This window comes from Elaeis guineensis, chromosome 5 (assembly GCF_000442705.2).
Source record: "Elaeis guineensis isolate ETL-2024a chromosome 5, EG11, whole genome shotgun sequence".
Classification (NCBI taxonomy): Eukaryota; Viridiplantae; Streptophyta; class Magnoliopsida; order Arecales; family Arecaceae; genus Elaeis; species Elaeis guineensis.
In genome coordinates this window covers 81,443,402-81,467,326 of record NC_025997.2, presented here as the reverse complement: position 1 = coordinate 81,467,326, position 23,925 = coordinate 81,443,402, and the positions used below count along the sequence as shown (strand labels likewise).

The 23,925-nt window shown below is 37.6% G+C and overlaps 2 protein-coding genes across 5 annotated transcripts in view; both read left to right on the top strand.

Moving 5' to 3' along the window:
* The window catches only part of LOC105035788 (protein translation factor SUI1 homolog), a 62,885-nt gene that overhangs the window by 19,175 nt on the left and 19,785 nt on the right, over nt 1-23,925 (top strand). The window lies entirely within an intron of this gene.
* LOC105035789 (APO protein 4, mitochondrial) overlaps nt 1-23,925 on the top strand; it is a 52,429-nt gene that overhangs the window by 19,197 nt on the left and 9,307 nt on the right. For 3 of the 4 annotated variants that reach the window (XM_073257979.1, XM_073257981.1, XM_073257980.1), the window contains exons 2-3: nt 30-128; nt 9,938-10,196. In XM_073257979.1, the coding sequence (XP_073114080.1) occupies nt 83-128; nt 9,938-10,196 (305 nt within the window). In that variant the 5' untranslated portion in view covers nt 30-82. Of the gene's footprint in view, nt 1-29; nt 129-9,937; nt 10,197-23,925 lie in introns of those variants that run through there. The other variant, XM_073257982.1, reaches the window with a different exon arrangement.

The window sequence follows — 23,925 nt, the reverse complement described above, 5'->3', positions numbered from 1 at the left end:
TTAATGTTGCATTCGATTTTGTGATGCAGGCTCCATTGGCAAGCTTCCAAAAAGCAAGCGTTAGTAAAACCTTTTGGTAATCATGGCTACCTTTGCTAAGCCAAAGAATGCTTTGAAGTTTGCTGAGGGTTAGTATGTTTTGTTTGATTCTTTTTAATTGCTGATGCTATCAATCTCTTTCCATCTAACAACTGCTAGTTTCTATTCTTTTGGCATCAATAAATGGAATATCTAAGGGTTTTGTGGTGAAGAGGTTGAATGTGCTGCGCTATGTCATCATGGAGCTTAGTTTCTAATTTTAATACTTGATCAAATGGGTACTTGTTGGTACATGATGAACAATTACAATATAATAATAAAACCAAACATTCAGTAAACTAGATAAATGAATGATAAGCAATTAATCAAAATAATTATAATTCCTTATATGGGAAGATATTAAATACTTCACCTTAAATAAATTTTCAAAATAGTAATTCAGTAATAAACCATAAGTATAATTGAGATAATTAAACATTAAGTAAACTAGATGAATGAATAATAAACAGTTAAACAGCAAATATGAAGAATTGAAGCTAATATTTGTAAACAGCAAACATTTAAACAAGGTTTTAAATCCCATGAAGTGGGGGTGTCCCGGTTTCTCCATGAAATACGATGCCCCATTGTCTCGTCCTGGTGTTGGTCCGGTCATGTGTCTTCATAGATATCTTCCATCTATCTCCCCTTCTATCTTTCCTTTCTTTCTTTTCTTCTATCTTACCTTCTTTTTTTTCCTTTTTCTTCTGCCTTCCTTTCTTTTCCTTCTTTCTATTTTCTATCCCTTTCTTTATTTCTTTTTTCCATTCTCTTTTTGTCTCTTTCCTTTCTTTCTTTCCATTCACTTTTCCTTTTCTTCATCTTTTCTTCCTTCTTTCCATTTTCCTCTTCTCTCCCCATATGGATGGGTTTTGGAGTCCCAACCCTATTTTGGTCCTGTTTTCTCACAGAAACGAATGAGATGGTTGGGACGCCACTTGTCCCGCTAGGACTTAAAACCTTGCATTGAAATACTTACAGATTTAGCTCTCAACCAATAAATTGTCATTATTGTTATATATCGAAAGTGATATATATGATAAAGTGTTCATGAAGTCATTTAGCATGTCCAAAACAAAATGCCAACAAGCCCATCACAAGACTTGTTGTAGGCTATTAACGCTATAATCATCTTCAAGATGGAGCAACATCCATAATAAGATATCCATAATATGTATCCACAAAACTATGAAGTATATCTGAAGTAAAATGCCATCAAGTCTAAGGTTTGCTGTACCATACCAAACTTGGTAGTACGGGGTATGTCATATTGTACCATATCGGTTCGGTATTGGTACATGGTACAAAGGGCGTATCACCACTTGATTTGTCAAATCAGCCTTGTATTGATATAGTAACGGGTTGGCACCGATATGAGGTCGGTATTGAGATGGCGAACCTTAATTAAGCATATCATAAGACTCATGTTAGGCTCTTTAAACTCTAATTTTAGAAGTTTGAAAAGACTGAATACAAAAATTCATTTTTTTGCAGTAGTGCCACTAGAATCCCCTCCTCCCACTGCCTAGCTACTAAGAAATGGCAATAATCCTTCTGCAGATATAACACTTCAAACTTTGGAAAGTTACACCTCGATTTAATGGAAGTTTATTAGCTTTCAACCAATAAATTGTCATCATTGTTACATATCGAAAGTGATATATATGACAAAGTGTTCATAAAGTCATTTAGCATGTCCAAAACAAAATGCCAACAAGCCCATCACAAGGCTTGTTGTAGGCTATTAATGCTATAATCGTCTTCAAGATGGAGCAACATCCATAATAAGATATCCATAACATGTATCCACAAAACTACGAAGCATATCCGATGTAAAATGCCATTAAGTCCAAGGTTTGCCGTACCATACCAAACTGGGTAGTACGGGGTATGTCATACTGACCATATCAGTTCGGTATCGGTACATGGTACAAGGGGTGTATCACCACTTGATGTGTCGAATCAGCCTTATACTGATATTGTAACGGGTTGGCACCGATATGAGATCCAGTAGCGAACCTTAATTAAGCATATCATAAGACTCATGTTAGGCTATTTAAACTCTAATTTTAAAAGTTTGAAAAGACTGCATACAAAAATTTATTTTTTTGCGGTAGTACCACTAGAATCCCATTCCCTCACTGCCTAGCTACTAAAAAATGACAATAACCCTTCTGCAGGTATAAACACTTCAAACTTCGGAAAGTTACACCCCGACTTAATGGAAGTTTATTAGCTTTCAATCAATAAATTGTCATCATTGTTACATATCGAAAGTGATATATGTGACAAAGTGTTCATAAAGTCATTTAGCATGTCCAAAACAAAATGCCAACAAACCCATCACAAGGCTTGTTGTAGGCTATTAATGCTATAATCGTCTTCAAGATAGAGCAACATCCATAATAAGATATCCATAACACGTATCCACAAAACTATGAAGCATATCCAAAGTAAAATGCTATCAAGCCCAAGATTTGCTGTACCATACCAAATCGGATAGTACGGGTTGTGTCATATGGTACCATATTGGTTCGGTATTGGTGCATGGTACAAAGGGCGTATCACCACCTGATGTGTGGAATTGGCTTCGTACTGATATAGTAACAGGTTGGCACCGATTTGAGGTCTGGTACTGAAATGACGAACCTTAATCAAGATATCATAAGACTCGTGTTAGGCTATTTAAACTCTAAATTTAAAAGTTTGAAAAGACTGCATACAAAAATTCATTTTTTTGTAGTATTACCACTACAATCCCCTCTCCCCATTGCCGAGCTACTAAGAAATGGCAATAACTCTTCTACAAAATATGACACTTCAAACTTCAGAAAGTTGCACCTCATTTGAATGGAAGTTGATTATCATTATGTGAAAGAATATGACTATCGTGCCTAGCACCAACAAATTTTTATCTTGCTTTCACCTGCACCTACCTTCGCCTTTAGTATCTACATTCTCTCTCCCCTCCAACTCCTTTGAATCATCATCCTCTTTTTCAGCATTTCTATTCTGGATCCTACCTTGAAGTGCCACCTTGCAACGAGGTCAATGTACATCATCCTGCTCCAACATCATCCTTTTGTACACATGGTTCATTGAACTACCCCGAATAGCCCGGTTCGGGACGTGTTGAACCATATCACGGCCAACAAGGATGGTTCCAGTGTTTGAAACAAGAAACAGGTGAGGATGGGGAGAGAGAGAAGGAAATAAAGGAGAGAGAGGGAGATGGAGAAAAAAAGAGAGGGAGAGAGGGCGGACAAAGGGCAGGCAAGCTCGTTGCACCACTGCCAAGCTCGACGGAACCTGGAGGGGGGAGGGAGAGGGAAAGGAGGCTGTTGGAGGCTTTTGAAGAGCCGGTGATGCTACCACATCTCCACTGTGCCAGTGAAGGCCGGAGGGGCTCTGTCCTCCCAATCGAAACAAGAGCTTCGGTCCTATATCTATTTTTGTGAAAGGGAAGGTATAACAAATATCATCAAAGGATGGTATTTTATTTTCTTATGTTGGATAACAAGAGCTTCGATCCCAATTTTTTTCAGGCTTCGGGTTGGGCTTAGGTCCAAAAGTTTTTGAAAACTCGGGCCTAAGCTCGACTCGAGCCCGGCCTGAACCCAATCAGGCTTGATAAGTAAAGCTATTAAAATTTTGAGATCAATGTATTCATATAAAAATTTGAGCCTATTGGTAAGCCCCTTAGAAACCAGATCAAAACTTTGGATGGTTTGGATAGAGAATTTAAGCTTCAGCAATTTTATGGTCATGGGCTAAACTTGGAACTGGGCATATCTTTGGACTTGGAAACAAGCTCAGATTTGGATTGGAAATGGGCTCAGCTTTGGACTTGGAAACATCCCTAAGTCAACATCCTATCACCCAGGTATCCCAATAGCACTCCATGTGCTCCTCTACTCAACCAAGAAACTATGAGCAAGGACACATAAAGCTGTTGAAATCTAGAGAAGAATCAGAGAGAAAGGGGAAAGAAAAGGAGAAGAGGGAGCTTCAACTGGAAGAAAGGAAGGCTTTCTCTCTTCCATACCCATTCATCTCATCCCCTTTCTTTCTCCATCATCGACCATGTCCTGTTTTAAGTCTCCATGATAGCAGTCAGGCTTTGATATCTTTGTAGCATTTAGTTTAAAGCACCCAGTTGCATTTATCTGCCATCTAATCTTTGGGTTTGTATTCCTTAGTTCTGCACCTTGTTTTGTTTTGCAAAACCTGACATAAAATCTTTGTTTTTTATCCCTTGAATCCAACCTCGCGAAAATCTCATGAAAAGGAAGATAATAAAGAAAGAAGATGGCTGCCAAACATTATCACTCCCTTCTGTTATCTATTATTAGTGTCTTAATGATTGATGCATGATTCCTTACCATTTCTTTGTAAAATATGCTGGTATGCTATGTTGTTTATACCCCAAACCATGTGCCTATTATCATGCCTGATACCTATTTGTTAAAATGCTTAGCTTATAGTGTATGCTATTCCTGTTCATGTTTCTGTGGCTTGATAATTCTCCCTCGCAACCCCTGTTTGTTGCTAATGTACAGTCCAAACCACTGTCACTAGCAACCCTATTTTGCAGCAAAAATTATCATGTCTGTACAGTCCAATTTGCTGTCTAAGCCATAACGTATGACAGACCTATTCTGTAGCCCAAATTATCATGTTTCTACAACCCAATATGCAGTCCAAAGTATGGTTCGCCGGTTTGGGGCATGCCGAACTATACTGGTGGCTAATCGGTGTGGTTTGGGCATTCAATTCAGAATGCTAGCAAAAATGGAGTGAGGGAGAAGCAAAGAGAGAAAGAGAGAGAGAAGGAGAGGGAAGGAGAGGAAAAGGTCAGTAACGGCTGGCGGTGGTCTGCCAAGGCCTCCAAGGCTTTGCGAGATGCGAAAAGAGAGAGAGAGATAGAGAGAGAGGGGAAGGGAGAGAAGCAGAGGGAGGGGAAGGCGGCAGGGAGGCTGCCGTGGCCGCCAGATAGCCCAAAACTTTTCCATGACTATCGCGGTTTCGAAATAGGGGCAAAAGCCCCTATTTCAGCATGTTTTTAAGGAACACAATAAACAGTGAAGCTAGCAATGAGTTTGCTAGCCTCATTGCTAGCTTCACTCTGACGGCCTCCCTGTCACCTTCTCCGCCCTCCACTTCTCTCCCTCCCCCTCTCTCTTATATTTCTCTGTCCTCATTTTCTCTCATGGAGGACCGCAGAGCTCAGACGGCTCCACGATCCTCTGACTGTCTCCACGGCCCTCCAGTGGCCATCACTGACGTTTCTGTCAGTCTTCTTTTCCTTTCCTTCCCTCCTTCCATCCCTTTCTCCGCTCTCTCTTTTTCTCTCTAGTTCATCCCTCGTTTTCGTGTCGGTTCAGATCCGTACGGTTCGGTATAGGGATGTACTGACTTGTACTGCCGGTTGGCTGGCACGGGGTTCGTTTCGAGTCGGCAATTCTTGGTGCAAATGATAGTTTATGACAACTATAATTTGCAGCCTAAACTACCATAACTCTATAGGCCAAAGATAGCTCTATGGATTAAATTACAACTTAATTGCAGGCCAAATTTCATTCTTTGCTGCTGCCCCACCCTAAAACAGTTCCTATTTGCTGTCCCATAACGGCCCAAAAACAGTCCACTCTTTGCTGATCCATAACAGCCCAAAAACGGTCCTTATTTTGCTGCAATAATAGCCTAAACACAGCCCCTATCTGTCCCATAACAGCCTGTACACAGCCCGTGTGCTGTCCCAAAATGGCCTGATTATGACCCAATTAGCAGGGCTGAAGTCAGTCGAATAGACGGACGTCCAAGTCCATCCAATCAAGTCCCAAGAGAAAGGAAGGGAGAAGAAAAAAAAAAGAAAAAGGAAAGATAGGAAGGTAGAAGAAAAAAAAAGAAAAGAAGGAAAAAGGGGAAAAAAAGAAAGTAAGAATGGAAAGAAGAAGGTGAGAGACGGTGAATATCTATCGGAATGCATGGCCGGGATTGTTACTGGGATAGGATGGGATAGCGGGGCATCCCGTTCTTCATCCTACGGGATTTAAAATCTTGGTATGAACTATAAATCTCATCCTCTAGTTGAACATGTATGCATGTACTTTAAAAAGTTATAAGGAAAAAAATAGAAAACCTATTTTCTAAGTTATGATCGAAGTGGCACTGATTGAAAACTGGGTATAGAAGAGATGTTTGGTTCATGTACACTGAGAAGCTTCTTCTGCATTTTAAGCAAAAGCCAAATTTGTTGGGGGCAACCAATCAAAATGATGCACCTGAAAAGCCAAAGGCAGCATAAAGATTTCTAGCTTCTAACCTTCATCACTTAGACTACTGCTCAATTAGTAGGGATGGCAATTTTAGTCGACTAGCCAGGTATCTGACCTGACCTGACCTGAATGGGGTGGGTTTTTTTTGATCCGATTAAAGTTTGGGGTGGGTCTAGGTTCTAGAAAAATATCTAAAATGGGTTTAGGTCAATACAAATAATGGTATGCTCCGTCTCGAATCCGATCTGATATAACCTTAATCTATATCTCTCTTTCAAAATTATAGTTATTTTATGATGTTTACATATACCTAACCCGACCGATCCGATCCGATCCAACCCCTTTTATCTACCTGATTTGACTTGACCTGCATCTCTACTTGATCCGACCCCACGTGACCTGAGGTGTATACGGGGAGGATATGGGTATAGGGTTTTTAATTGAGGGGCGGATATGGATATTAGCCGACCCAATCCATATCTGACCCATTGCCATCCTTATCAATTAGGGTGCAAAACTCCTCAAATTAGCAGCTGACCTGCATCTGATTTCCTTCAAGAAAATTTGCAAAGATTCTAGCATGTTTTGCAATGTTTATCATTTCTTTGAACTAAAGATAATAGAATCTTCAAAGTACTTCTTTAAGCAGGAGTGATTACATTGGCATTATTCAAAACCAACTGATCTTATAGGCAAAAACTCTAGTCAACTTTATTACAACCCCAACCTTAAACTCCTAGGATCCCATGGCCACAAAAGTCTAGCTTCTTAAAATCAATATGAAGCTCATTCCAAATTCAGTTAGCACATGGGGGCCATCTAATTTGGAGCAGCCTTTTCTTGGACACTAATGGGATTAAATTTGTACAAGTTTTGGTTTTCCTTCACTGCTCCTTTTTCGGAGTTCTGTAAAAATTTGCATGTAGAAATATACAGTTTAGGTGTTTCTTCAGATCGATGTTAGCTAGAAAAAGTTTCTTAAAAAAAATGCAATGATCTCTGCACTCGCGGCACTCTATCAAATCCACCCAATCCTACATTGGAGAAGAAATACAACTCCATAAGCTCTTGGAAAATCCTAGAGAAGATCAAATCATCCTATGATTCCTCCAATCCGAGACTACGATCATTTTAGATATCCTAAAATGGGGTATTCTAGATGTTAGCTGAGGCAAATGACTTTGATAAGCTTTTCATTATCATGTCCCTAATGTAGCAACTAAGAATTAGGAAGTTTTCATGTTGGAAGTTAATATGCTCAAAATCTTCTAGTTCCTAATTCAATTTGAACTCCTAGTTTTTCACTTTTGAAAATTACTTAATTATATAACCAAAATTATGGGTACCATCAACGTAAAGGCATTTTAGCATAAGGAGTAAAGAAAGCTCCACAGTACTGTTACCAGCACCTGTGCCAATAGGCCAACGGTATGGTACGGTATTGCCTCCATGTATTTTTATTTTGGTGTGAAATGACATGGCAACCGACAAGAGAGGGGGAGAGGAGAGAGAGAGGAAGAGAGCTAGAGATGAGGGAGATGAAAAGGGAGAGGGAGGGAGGGAGGGAGGGAGGGAGGGGGTGGGAGGGCGGGGAAAAGAGAGAAGAAAAGAGAGGAAGAGAGTGAGGAAGGGGGAGAGAAGGCGGCGGTGAGCAAGGGCTGCCAGAGCAGAGTTGGAGGGGGCAACGAGGGCTTTCGAAGCCTTCGCTGCTCCATCCCTTGGAATAGAAGTGGAGCTCCTATTTCTTTTCAAAACAAGGGCTTTAGCCCCTTTTCATATATTTTTAAAATTTTTTTAAGTGAAGTCGGTATCCACTACCGACTAATTATTTTCTTTTTGAAATTTTTTAAGAGTTTATTTAGTTGGGGTATGTCAGATTATGGGATAAACTAATGATTCCTGGAGATCATTTATTTGGGAAAATGATTGTGGGGGAAAATAAATTTTATCACATTTGGTTAGTGAAAAAATTACTATAGAAAATGACGTTGGAAAAAGATTACTATATTTGGTTAGAGATAATTTTATATGAGAATATTGTCAAATTTTCAACAATGCTTTTCAATAAATAATTCAAGTAATAATATTTTTTCTCAGCCCATTTGTCGGCCATTTATGGCCTGCTTACATAAACATTGTAAAGCTAGGCTATTTCAAATATTGAAATATATTTACATGATTTATACATATGATTATATAAATGTTGTTTAATTTAAATATTTTTAATTAGTTATACGTATATTAGAAAATATATTCTTTATTATAAATAAATTTTTGTATATTTTGGTATATAAATAAATATATTATTTATTAATAAATCCTATGTTAGATTTATTGATAATTGATAAATATTTGTTAATTATTTATTAATAAAAATATTGAGCATATCAAATATATTATTTATAAAAATTATTAGTTAATATATTAATATATTTATAATATAAATTACGATAATATTAATATAATATAAGTGAGAGCATTTCTGTCAAGAAATGATATTTTCAAATCACCTCTACTTAGTAATCCCACATAAGAAATTAAAATACCATCCTCTGGTGATACTTGTTATACCTTCACTCTCAAAAAAATAGATATGGGACTGAAGCTCTTGTTTCAATTGGGAGGACGGAGCCCCTCCTTCGGTCTTCACTGGGATGGGGAGATATGGTAGCATCATCGGCCCTCTGGAGGCCTCCAACGGCCTCCTTTCCCTCTCCTTCCCCCCCCTGGGTTCTACTGAGCTTGATAATGGTGCAATGAGCTTGCCTGTCCTTTGTCAGCCCTTTCTCCCTCTCCTTTTTTTCCCCCTCTTCCTCTCTTTCCTTCTCTCTCTCCCCCTCACTTGTTTCTTGTTTCGAACGTCAGAACCATCCTCATTGATCGCAATATGGTTCGGCATGTCCCGAACAGGGCTGTTCGGGGTGATTCAGTGAACCATGTGTACAAAAAGATGATGTTGGAGAAGGATGATGTACATTGATCTTGTTGCAAGGTGGCACTTCAGGGCAGGATTCAGAATGGAGATGCTGAAAAAGAGGATGATGATTCAGAGGAGTCGGAGAGGAGAGAGAATGTAGATACTAAAGACGGAGGTGGATGCTGGTGAAAGCAAGATAAAAATTTGTTGGTGCTAAGCACCATATTCATATTCTTTCATATAACAATAATAAACTTCCATTAAACTGAGATGTAACTTTCCGAAGTTTGAAGTGTTGTATCCGCAGTAGGGTTGTTGCCATTTCTTAGTAGCTAGGCAATGGGGGAAGGGGATTGTAGTAGTACTATGGCAAAAAAATGAATTTTTGTGTGTAGTATTTTCAAACTTCAAGGAACGACATAGTCATCTAGCCTTTTTTCTCCAATTATTTGGGGCCAGATTAAAACTTATTGGCTATTTATTCCTTGAAGTTTATTGGGTTTTTATTCCTTCAAACTTCAAGGAATAAATATCAACAAGCTACTTTTACACGATCATGTGTGCAAGAATTCCTATTCAACTTTGAGTTGTGACTTAGTTCATTCTTTTCCAGACCCGTATATGCAGGCTCTAACTTCCTAGTTTTCAAACTATTGTGGTGCAGGTCTCATGGTTTTGAGGCTGAATGTCCAGCATGGTATCTGGGTAGATTTAAATTGTTCTCCCATGCATTTGAGATATTACAGTTCTAAAGTAGATTGGAAAAATCTTCGGCCAATGATTCTCAAGAGAATTCAAAACAGGGCTAAAGATTATCCCGTGAAAAGCATGATTCCTGTGGCAAATGAGGTCCTTAAATCCAGAGAACTTTTAGTAGCAGGTGTTTCTGCTCTCCTCCAAGTAATTCCAATCAAGTCATGCAAGTAAGCAACATATTATTTTTTTTCCATCTCATCTACATTCCTCTGTTGGATTCTGAATTGACTGTTTGATTCTGAAATACCTCAATCTGTTTTAGCTGCATTTTTTGTAATCTGATATGCAAAATTACATTGTGAACATTTAGAAAAACTAAGACTGAACATTATGGGTGTGCTAACTAGGTTTCACATGAATTATAGGTGGATCTACTGGGTCTATGACTAACCATCCAAGTGAATGCTGCATTGATCAAACCAAAATAGAATATTGATTTTTATTAATTTTCAGGAGACAGTTGAGATTTTAGTGATGTTCGTTGGCAATGGTGGAGCCAGGATTTGCGGGGCCGGGGGGGGGGGGGTGCGGGGGGGGGACAAATTACAAAGAAGATCGTCATTTGTGCTTCTAATTTATTGTGATTAGAAGATTATTTTACATTTTTAGTTTCTTAAATGATAAGCAAGAAGCCATGATATCCCTTGAGCCATACAAAAGTAGGCAGAACCAACAAAAAGAAGGAAAGAAAGAAAGCAAACAAATTCCTGGTACAGATGAAAGCTTCAAAAACCAATTCCTAAGACAGAATTGCAGCATTTAATATTTGTGTTTCAACCATGTATTTCTAATGACTCATTTTTTTCTTTTTGAACATGGGTGTAACTTATCAGATAGGAAGATCTACAATTGTTTGTAATTATGAGCTATGGATGGTTCTAATCTAAATGATTGAGCATGTAGTTTTTACTGGCTGTCATGTAGGCACTTCGGTTACTGCCTGGGCAGCCTCTTAGCAAATACATATACAAGAATTTATCCTATCTCCAATGCTCTCCCATCATTTATAGAGACATGTTTTATGTGATTCTAACGCACTATCAGCTGTAGGATTTCCTTGCTGATCTCTCTAAATGAAATTTCTCTCAGAAAAATTCCCAAGAAATCTCCCCTGCACAAAAAGAAAAAAAAGATAAGGACTTGTCTATCCAGCTAACAAAGCATGTCCCAATCCAAACTAATTTCTGGTTTCTTGTCATAAGGAACCCATTATTCACCAGTTACACATACTAAGGTATTCATCTTGTCTGGGATTTCACCCATGGTTTGGTTTCAGCCACCGATATAGCATAGGAGGGTCCTGAGCCACTCTGCTTTTTCTGTCCATGGGAATTAGATAATCTAACAAGAAATCCAGTAGCTATGCGGCAAAATGGGGATGTAATTTTACTTCTTACTTCTGTTTTCATGTCTGGACAAGAATCATGTTCTATGATTGTTGTTATGTGAAAATTTTAAACAAAGAATAGCAAACATGACATGGTTTATCGAACTCAGGACATGACAAAGATTGAAGCCCAAGTGATCTTAGGGATTCTAGAGTCTAGACTCTAGAGAGTTGCTTGTGTTTGACAAATTTCTTCTTTAATGAGTATTGCAACAGATTTCCAGCACTACAGCCTATTCCTTGTTGAAAGACAATATAAATTCAGTTCATCCCCTTAGAGAGCTCTTGCACAACTGTTGTGTCTCTTAACTCACAACACAGAGTGCAGATCTTCTGCATCTCTCTCTTTCTCTCTCTCTTGCACGTGCACACTTGCTGTGGAGAGCAATTTTTTAATTAGCAAAAAGGTACTAATTGAATGGTTCCAGTTAATTGGTATATCATAAGATAGGGGGCAGTTCCTTATGTCATGTGAGCAAATGTGATGTTCACTGATTGTGACCACCATGTCATTGGGTTCGTTGGGTGCTGGCAACAATAAGTCAGTCTGAGATTCAAGGTTTAAGATCCTCTTCTTTTTGAGAAGCCCACCAGCATGATAATTACCTAGGTCATAATACCTAGGGATGCACCATCCAAGATTTGAATTCAGTACCTTTGGTTGGTAGGCAAAAAGTTATGACCACCAGAACAAACCTAGTTTATTGAGGTTTGAGATCTAAAACTAAATTGCTAAACAAATTTAAGCTTTTTTAATTTTTTGATGAGAATGGAAAGCAACAATTGGATTTCAGTAATTGTGACTTTGTTAGTTGTTATCACTTATCCAAGCTCTTTAACTTTACATTCATGTTAAGTGAAAATGAACTTTTAATTATGTAAGTGAATGTAATGAGTGAAGAAAACTAAATAAAATCTGGTCATTGGTGAGCTTTCTATGGGAAAAAAAGGACTGTACGGTTAGGATTAGTAGATAACTAATTAATTAGATATGTTTTCTGTATCTTAACGAGCATATTTTGTTCATCACGCACCAGATAACCATTCGGCTATATTCTTTTATGGTAGCCAATAAAAAGAAATGTGAAAATCGATCTTCCTTGCTAATGGAATAGCTTCTAAATGGGAACTTATTGCACTAATTGGTTTGCATTTACCGATTTACTTTGAATGACTTTAACTATTAGATCAACTCTACGTGCATTCGCTTGTGCATGTTTACTAGTTTTTCAAAATGTCGTAATCATTTATATTCACGTATACCACGAGGTATGTTAAGATGTTAACTTGTTGAAATACTTCAAAAACTGTTTATACTTCTTCTTTCTTTTTTTTTTTGTTGATGAAGTACCTGAATCAAAAGCAATTGTTTGAGCTTGTACCAAGTCTTTGTTTGGGCAATTACATTGGCACTTTGGCAATCCACTGCTGTCTAGGCTGTAGGCTAATTTACTGCCTAGGGTCACCTAGGTTATTTGACGGCTATTACTAATCATGTATCTCTTAGTTTGGCACCTCATGGGACAACAATCCACATTGCCTATCCTGTGATTTTAGGAGCAGCTCATGATATAATTTTGATTCCAAAAATTTTTCCATGTTTGATAAAATCTCAAGCAGCAGCTTTGAACATATTCTACAATTTTAGGGAGAAGGGTTAACCATAAGCTTGGTTTGTCCAGAACCTGCTTATATGTTATTGAAATCAGAGACTTAAGGGTCAAGGTTTTAAAAACGGGTATTGGTGACCGTCTCGGTCACCGACCGAACCGATACCGTACCGACACATGGTATAGCGGCGTGCAGGTCAAACTGGCACGCCAATTTTTTTTTGGCTTTTTTCTTTTTTTTTGGGTGGGAGATGTCCAATCAAGTTTTTATGCATTATTAAGTAATTTAAAACGCAAAATGATATTAAGTGATATTCATTAATATTCGTATCACTCCGATACACTTTTAATCGCGTGTGATACGAATCTAAGCATGATATTATGACATAATATTTAGCATCCTAAATAATCAATACATGGACTAGATGTCATTGGATTCTAAAATGCGTAAAATTAATTAAAAAATTTAAAAGTACTCAATACGTACCGATCATCAGAATTTGATCGATCGTCGATGTCTATAAATATCAGGATCATCTATATATTCAAGAGGAACATCCATCCATCCCTCAGCCATGTAGCATGATAATCCTCTGCGCTTATTCCATAAGGTAGGTGCGCTGGATCATAACTCATCCTCGATCTCTCACTGAGATCTTGGCTTCGAAAGCTATCATTGGGTTGATAGCTCATCGTGTAGATCATTTATAGATCTATAACATATATTAAAATCATGTCAAAAATTTTTTTTTTGACATAGTTTCTCCTTGGTTTTTCATTTTTCATGAATTTTTCAAAAAAAAAGAGAGGAAGAGAGGAAAGATGGCATGGTTTTGAGAAACATACCTTTAAAACTTTAATCCACTTGAATCTTTTTTGAGTCTTCGGTGTTAGGGAGTAACAAACGGAGAGAGAATGTTTGAGAGATGCTTAGAAACAGAGAAGAAGTTTTCGACTTCTTCTTTGTCTCCTACTATAAAAGAAAAGAGGCCGAACCAAGCGGTTTGGCTCGGTAAGCCCACGTACTGTCCGGTTCGTACCAAAACAGCCCGATTTGTGCTCGAATCGGGCGCTTCTCAATTTTTTTTTATTTTTTTTGGGTGAGTGCCGAAAATCAGCGCTGATCCGACCCGATTCAGCGCCGATCCGGTTTGATACGCTGAATCGGGTAGTTTGGTCAGATTTTCAAAACCATGTTAAGGGTGCAATTGAGCCCCCTCAATCCCCCTATCTCCACCTTGTTCTTGGGGACTATAGTTGTTGTCTTAGTTGTGGCCTTTTTGGTAAGTCAAAAACTTGAAGTCCTTTATGCCCTTATATATAATGTCAAGATCCAACATTGTTGCCAAAATCTTGCTTAGGTGCTTGTATGCTAAACACCTGGGAAGTGACCAACAAGACACTCATATACTAAAGGATGTATGGACTCCCTTTTTTTCATTCTCTTGCTTTCCTTTATTTCGCTATTATGACAGATATATTTATTTTAAGTGAAAATAACACAACTTAAGATATATTTTTTCTTTGCTCATTCTTCATTCCTGCGATATATTTTCTCTTTGTTCATTCGTTCCCTCATTTCTCCCAACCCATTGCCTCCCTCATCTCTTAATGCTATGGCAAGTGAATTGCCTTGTGCTAGTTGCCATCCACCATCCACCTATGCACCACTGATCAGAGGCTTTTGGGGAGTCCTCCAACAGCCATTGAACTATTGGTAGTCCTGACAATCATTCGGCTATCCTGGCCCAAAAGTTTCCTTTTTGAGAAGTTGTTTGGCTACTTAATGTTTATCCCCTTGTTATGTTAGTCCTCATCTTCTTCCCCTTCTCATTTGAAAAATCCTCTCCTTTCTTATTCCTCTCCTTTCTCATCTCCTTGGTGTTCTGTATGAAGATATGGGATTTCAAATATGAGTTATGAGATTAAGATATCTTTTTCCAAGACTTGTCAAATTTGCACATCTTAGATCTCATGTTTGACAATTCTTTTTGTTATCATTTATCTTTCATATATTTGACTTGGTCGATTTATGTGCGTTCTCTTACCCTTTTTAAAGATTGACTGCTTAAGTCACTAAGCTGTCCACCTCGATGCCTCTAGGTGCTCGGGCAGTTAGCATCCCTGTTAACAAGAGGCTACATAGCTGCCTTGGATCTTTGATATCCATGGTGGATGGGTTATAGAGGTGATTTACTAGAGTCTCCTATGGCTGTCAACCTTAGAATTCTACTAGATCCGATTTGTCAGTTTTTCATATTTTCTTTTATTTCTGGTTATTTTAAATTTTAGTTGGTTATGTTGGAATGGAGGTCTGAAGATCAACGATCTTTAATCTTATTTAATACCTTGATGGGCCCAATTACTGTAGCAGTTACTTTTCAAGGCACTGTTCTGTTGGGTTCCGGTGGCACAGCGGAAGGATTAGGTGTTTAAAATTTTCATTCAAAACACCCAATGCACCGGAAGCCCTAATGCCTAGAAACTCTTGACTATAATAATCAAAGTATAATAAATATAAATTAGAATAAGAAGAATACCTGTAGCGCTAATCTCAATTTTTACAAGACGTCCAAGTGTTTGTCCTCCAATGGTGATCCACACGGAAATTGAACTAAAGACAACGCTTCTTCTTCACCTTGCTTCAAGAGTTCTAGCCTCTAGAACTCGACTAGTCTCATACTGGTCAAGTTTCTTCAAGAACCTGACCTCACCCTCTTAAAACCTCCTCTGGACTTCTGATTCTCCTTCTTTAGGACCCTTACAACCCTTGTTAGGATCAGATAAGGCTTTGTCTTAAATTCCAAAGTCTTGTCCTAAAACTAAGATAGGTTGTAAGAAAGAAAGGAGAGCAACAGGAGAAAAATTGGAAACCCCTCTTAGATTCATCGGATACCCAGCGTCCCGGCCTATTTATAGCCACTAGAGGGACGCCAAAAGAGAAGGACATGCCTTATCCAAAAGGCATATCTGATCTGATTATCAGAGATAAGAGTTTCTTCAAGCAGGACTCTTATCTATGATACGTCGATCAGCATCCTGGTCTGCATGCGTGCAACCAAAGAAGGGATGTTTTCACATTCCTTCTCAAATCAGAAAAATCCTAAAAAATCCATGTGGATTGGGGATTCAATCTGGATTCTAGAAAATCAAAAATGGTGATAAAATTCTCACGGAAGGATGCTATCCTTGCACCTCTTCACGTGAGTGCTGATCACCGCACGTGCAGGCATCAGGACCGACTTATGGCATCTATTTGGCATCCAGATAAGCCTGAAAAAATTTTAGAAAAATTATCAAAAATATCTTATCAAGTGCAGAATGTCATCACCAAAAATCATTCCAATCTGAAAGCATTTGATTGGGATAAGGACTCTCCAAATCGTAGAGAGACGCGACGCTTCTGCGTGTGCGCGCGAGACATCCTTTTTTTTCTAATTTTTTCTCTACCCTATAAATTTCAGAAAAAATATATCTCATACTTTGAGATGTGCACCAGAGGATGGAGGGTAATGTGAGCTACCACACATAATTTAATCCCATGAAAAAATAAATTTTTTCTTTTGCCCATGCCAACATTTGTAGGCAGAACCTGTTTTACACCAAGAGTCCACCACAATTTGGACTCTTCATATTTGGCATTAACATGGGATGTGGTGCCCCAATTTGGGCTGCTTCCAGGTATCCCAACCTGACCCAAATGTCTATCAAATTGGGCTAGCTAATTAGCAAAGGATGGGACCAAATTGGTCTCCAAAGGAGCAAGAGTTTCCACACGTGCTAGCATGCTTATCGGAACCCTGATTGAATCCAAAATTCCAATCAACCTTTTTCAAAAGGGTCTTTGTCCAATTTTCATATGTGTGTGATCCATTGGGTTCCACATCTAGCCGGCAGTAGGTCTGGGTATAAGTTGATCAAATTTGATTAGATTTCAATCTAATTGATTTAGGTCCAATCGAGCTAACCCAAGCTCAATAATTAGAATCATTTCTAATTGGCAATCGAATTAAACTCTTTAATTCAGTCTAGCAACGTATCATGACTATCCAAAAGATGTGAAATTTGGTGGAAAGACCAAATCTATCCTTCAGTGGCAAATTACCGTGCAATTCAATCCTTCGATCATCCTTGCACCCTGAATATGTTCATGAGTATGGAATCATGTCAAACTCAAACACATTCATATCGATTCTCAATTAACCAATGATGACTCCAATGAAGAAGTTTAGAAACTCTTTCTAATCTCCTTCCTGTTTTTGGCCAAAAGATTTTTCTCGAGTCTAGGGTTGAGAATACACAGGATGCGATCTCCTCTTATTAGGAGTGATTGATTTCATATTGATCTACTCACAATCTCCATACACTCCATCATATCCAGAACACCTCGTACATGTCTTAATATCATGCCTGGGTATGAAACAAAATATGGATTCATGTGCACAAGATTTTATGGTGGTCTCAGGTCTAAGGATCACTTGCATAACTCCCACTTAGAGAACCATCTTTGACATGCAAATAAGGCTTCCATAAGATGTTCTCTTTTATCGAGTCAATTCAGTGAACTCATTTATCAAATGAGTACCCACATCCTTGTATTAGTGTCTCACACAAATGGCTAGTGAGATCTGCCACCCTCTCCATTGAGCATACATAGGATGTACCAGTCTATCCGGAACATTGATCCCCGACTCAATGCTCCTATGATCAGGAATATTTAATATTAGGATTTTAGGTCTCACTAGCATGACCAACTCATGTCTCCTAAAATCATTATTCTAATCTTTGAGGTTCATCATAATCTTAGACATAATAAGATGCAGCTAATATGATGAATCAATGCCTCAAATAATAATAAATGTCATTTCATGAGTTGAAAAATTATAAAGAAAGTTCCATCGCAACACACTTGCGATTGGCTTATAGGGCATTTTTCTTTCAATCTCCTACTTGCACTAAAGTCAATCGCTTTTGTATCTCATACAATCATGATGATAATCATATAGCTGCTGTGGTATGGCCTTAGTGAATGGGTCTGCTGTATTGTTCTTTTTGTCTACTCGTTTAAGGATAACATCTTGTCTCTAACGAGATGGAAACGTCTGAGGATGTGCTTGGATCTATAATGAGATCTAGGTTCCTTATCTTGAATAATGGCCTCAGTGTTATTACTCTAAAGTGACATCGGTCCTTCAATCTTAGGAACGACTCTTAAATTCATGATGAGTTTCTTCATTCAGACAGCTTCCTTAATGGCTTCACTAGCAGCAACATACTCTGGCTCAGTAGTTGAGTCAGCTACTATCTACTGTTTGGAACTCTTCCAACTCACTACCTCATCATTTAGGATAAACACATACCTTGATATTGACTTGCTATTATCTGCTTTCCAATGATCCTTCCTTGGATCAGCCTGAAATCTACTAGCTATACCCAAAGCATAAGCTACATCAGGCTTGGTACATAGCATGGCATACATAATTGATCCTACAGCTGAAGCATAAGAGATTTCATTCATCCTTTTTCTCTCTTCTGGTGTCTTAGGACACATTCTCTTAGAGAGACGTATATCATGACTTGCAGGCAGGTAACCTCTTACTTGCCTTCATATTAAATCTCTTTAATATGAGATCTATGTACCGTGATTGGGATAAGCTTAACATTCTTTTAGATTTATCTCTATAGATCTTTATATCCAGTATATAGGATGCTTCACCCAAGTCTTTCATTAAAAACTTATTCGATAACTAAGTCTTGACCGATTGCATCATTGGGATATCATTCCCAATGAGCAGTATGTCACCAACATACAGAACCAAGAAGATAATAACACTCTCACTTGTCTTTTTGTATACACATGGTTCATTCGTATTTTTGATAAAGTCAAACTCTTTGACTGTCATATCAAATTGGATGTTTCAGCTCGATCCATAGATGGATCTCGTTAGCTTGCATACTTGATTTGCTCTCCCACTTGAGACAAATCTCTTTGGCTGAGTCATATAGACCTCTTCCTCTAGATTACTATTAAGAAAAACGGTCTTGACATCCATCTGCCGGATTTCATAATCGTAGTATGCCGCTATTACAAGCAAAATCCGGACGGACTTGAGCATAGCCACTGGTGAGAAGGTTTCATCATAGTCAATTCCTTGCCTTTGACTGAAATCCTTCGTCACTAACCTAGCTTTGTAGGTTTCTACTTGGCCATCTACTCTGATCTTTCTTTTGAAGACCCATTTGCACCCTATATTGGGGTTACATCCTCAGGTGCGTCAACCAAGGTCGATACTTGGTTGGTATTCATCAAGTCCATCTCAGATTTCATAGCTTCCAGCTATCTGTCTGAGTCCTTACTCATGACAGCTTCCGAATAGGTCAGTGGATCAACATCCTGAATGATGTTGATAGAATTGTTATTCTCAATGACAAAATTATATCTCAGAGATGCTTGACGCACTCTATCTGACCTTCGGAAAGGAGGTGTGTATAGTGGATGTACCTCATCCTTGGGTACTTTTAATTGAGGATCTTCTTGTGGTCCAACCACTGGTATTTTTGGATCGGTTTGTAGATCATGAACTTTCATAAATTCAATATTCCTCCCACTGCCTCCTTGGATAAATTCATGTTTCAAGAAAGTGACGTGCTTACTAATAAATACCTTTTGTTCAGTAGAGTGGTTGAAATAATATTCATTAATTTCATTAAGATACTCTACAAACCTATACTTGTCTGATCTAGCATTAAGCTTATGTCCAAAAATATTTTTGACATAAGTAGGACAGCCTAAAGTCTTAAGATGTTTAAGATTAGGCTTCCTTCCATTCCATATCTCATATGGAGTGCTTGCAACAGACTTTGAAGGCATTCTGTTTAATATATATGTGGCAGTCTCTAAGGCATTATCCCTAGAAAGATATTGGGAGATTGGTGAAGCATATCATAGACCGCACCATATCCATTAAAGTGTGATTCCTCCTTTCTGCTACACCATTTAACTGAGGTGTATAAGGAGGGGTCCATTCAGAGAGAATACCTTTACTTTTAAGATGATCAAGAAATTTACTGGATAAGTACTCTCCTCTTCGATCAGATCGAAGAACTTTGATACTTTTTTCAGTTTGTTTCTCGACCATATCTTGATACTCCTTGAACTTATCAAAAGCTTCGAATTTATGTTTCATAAGATACACATATCCGAACCTTAATAAATCATCTGTAAAGGTAATAAAATAAGAGTATCTTCTTCTGGCCTGAGTTGTTATCAGTCCATATATATCTATATGTACTAGAGCTAACAACTCACTTGTCCTCTCTCCATATTAATAAAATGGAGTCTTGGTCATCTTACCCATGAGACAAGATTTATAAGTCCCCAATGATTCATAATCATTTGGATCAAAGAATTCTTCTTTGCATAACTTATTTATCCTTGACTCACTAATATGACTAAGGCGACAATGCCAGAGATATGTGACATTCACATTCTCTCTTTCTTTTCATATTTCTTTTAATATAAAAAATATTTTCATTGAGTGCAAGAATTAAAAGATTGTTATCAATATAATCACTGCCATAAAATTCATTAAAAAAAAATAGAGCATCCATTTTCCATTAATCTTATTTCATAACCTTGTTTTAATAACAAAGGTATAGAAATAATATTTCTAATGACCTTTGGCATGTAATAACAGTCTTTTAATTCTAAAATTTTGTCCGAAGGCAAATCAAGCATATAGGTTCCCACAGTCTTTGCGCTAATAGACTCTCCATTTGCGCTATAAAACTCGAGGTCACCTCTTTTCAGACCTTTGATATTCTATAGTCGCGGCAATGAATTACAAATGTGCGATCCACAAATGGTATCCAATACCCAAATATCAGAGTCTGAATCACTCAATGAAAAATAGGTCTGTATCATATACATATCTTTTGGTGTTACACTTGCACCCTGCTTCAATCTTGCAAGATAATTCTTGCAATTATACTCTCAATGTCTAAATTTTTTATAAATAATATCCATACGGACATCATTACCTTCTCATTATTACTGACCAATTTAGGATCAGAAATATCCAGAACATCGGAGTTTTTTTTCAATGTAAATCTAATTTGCAAGTTCCTCAACCAATTCACATAGTTGTATTGGTCAATATAGTTTTATTTATGATATCATGGGGTGAAAATAAAGAAGCCATAATGTAGACTTAAATCTACATAAAACAATAGTATAAGCAGACCACTCATGTTTGACATGCATAACTAGATGAGGACTTTTAAAATTAGTTGTCTCTCACTATTTTATCAGATACCATAGCCCTCTCCTATGGTAAACGAGATATATTTTATATTTATCTTAGTGAGATTGAGATCCTAATTCTTCATAACGATCTTGTGTTAACACAACAAATCTTTATGAGTTCATAGGTAGGAAACTCTTTCCAATTACATCTCATGCAATTCTCAATATTTTATCTTGGCCTCTAAAATATTATTAGCCTTGTGTTAATACAACAAGCTATAATATTTTAGTTAAGTAAGATCCTTCATTTCAATACAGTCAAAATCGAATATAATTGTCCTTGTGTTAGCACAACAAAGCAGTATATCCAAAATTGCCGTAAGCATCTTTTATGCACTAGGATTATGTTATATTAATTTTTATGACAAGCCTTATGGTAACACAACAAACTAGCCATAGTTCATGATGTAACATTAACCTAGCATGAAGGAAGGCCCTTAGTAGTGTTTAAAACACTAAGCTACCTTCATTCAAGATTCGAACTAATATAATTGGCCAGGAAAGTGTTAAGATTGGTGGGGGTCCCCCCATTGCTTTTCTTAGACACCAATAAAATTGGCCAGGCCAGCAATAGAACTAATTAAATAACCACCGCACTTGAAACACTCCTTAGACATCAATTAATTAATCGATTTAAGAAAATAGGTCAGCTTCTGGTTCACAATACTACGACTTAATATGATTTTTATGAGGGCTTTAATGGTCTCAAATACATCCTAATTCAATCTATCACAAGAATGCACTATAATAGTTGTATCTTAATAATCATAACAACTAATTATGGCATCTTATCATTCTTTAAGATATGGAAGCAGAATCATACAATATGATTATAACTAAATATCTCAAGCATATCATATATGCATGAAGTTCTAATAACATGCATGAATATAAAACACTCATTTCACGGTTCTTCTTTTTGGAACATCACAGTGGCACCCCTATACGCCATAAGAGTACCCTATTGAATAGGAAGAGAGGGTCTTTGAATCCTACTTGTTCTTATGACCGGACGGCTTGGTGATGAACTCCAATTAGAGTACTAAGCTACTAAAAAAATTTTATATTTAAAACATATCTTTAAGACATGATAGGGTTTGGATGTTCAATCGGGTTCAACCCTTGACCCAACTTGAACGAACTAATATAATTGGTTAGAAAAGTGTTAAGATTGGTGGGGGTCCTCCCATTGCTTTTCTTAGACACCAATAAAATTGGCCAGGCCAACAATAGAACCAATTAAATAACCACCGCGCTTGAAACACTTCTTAGACATCAATTAATTAATCGATTCAAAAAAATAGGTCAGCTTCTGGTTCACAATACTACGATTTAATATGATTTTTATGAGGACTTTAATGGTCTCAAACACATCCTAATTCAATTTATCACAAGAATGCACTATAATAGTTGTATCTTAATAATCATAACAACTAATTATGACATCTTATCATTCTCTAAGATATGGAAGCAGAATCATACAATATGATTATAACTAAATATCTCAAGCATATCATATATGTATGAAGTTCTAATAACATGCATGAATATAAAACACTCATTTCATGGTTCTTCTTTTTGGAACATCACAGTGGCACCCCTACACGCCATAAGAGTACGCTATTGAATAGGAAGAGGGTCTTTGAACCCTACTTGCTCTTATGATCGGACGGCTTGGTGATGAACTCCAATTAGAGTACTAAGCTACTAAAAAAATTTTATATTTAAAACATATCTCTAAGACATGATAGGGTTTGGATGTTCAATCGGGTTCAACCCTTGAACCGATTTGAACCAAACTAAAAACTCATGCTTGATCACAATTAAGATAATAATTTAATCTTTGATTACATAAATCAAGATTGGCTCTGATACCACTGCTGGATTTCGATGGCACAGCGGAAGGGTTAGGTGTTTAAAATTTTCATTCAAAACACCCAATGCACCGGAAGCCCTAATGCCCAGAAACTCTTGACTATAATAATCAAAGCATAATAAATATAAATTAGGATAAGAATATCTGTAGCGTTAATCCCAATTTTCACAAGGCGTCCAAGTGTCCGCCCTCCAATGGTGATCCACACGGAAATTGAACCAAAGACAGTGCTCCTTCACCTTGCTTCAAGAGTTCTAACCCTTAGAACTCAACTAGTCTCGTACCGGTCAAGTTTTTTCAAGAACCTGACCTCATCCTTTTAGAACCTCCTCTGGACTTCTGATTCTCCTTCTTTAGGATCCTTACAATCTTTCTTAGGATCAGATAAGGCTTTGTCTTAAATTCCAAAGTCTTGTCCTAAAACTTAGGTTGTAAGAAAGAAAGGAGAGCAACAGGAGAAAAATTGGAAACCCCTCTTAGATTCATCGGATACCCAGTGTTCCGGTCTATTTATAGCCACCAGAGGGACGCCAAAAGAGAGGGACATGCCTTATCCAAAAGGTATATCTGATCTGATTATCAGAGATAAGAGTTCCTTCAAGCAGAAGGACTCTTATCCATGATACGTTGATCAGCACCCTGGTCTGCGCGCGTGCAACCTAAAAAGGGATGTTTTCACGTCCCTTCTCAAATCAGAAAAATCCTTAAAAATCCACGT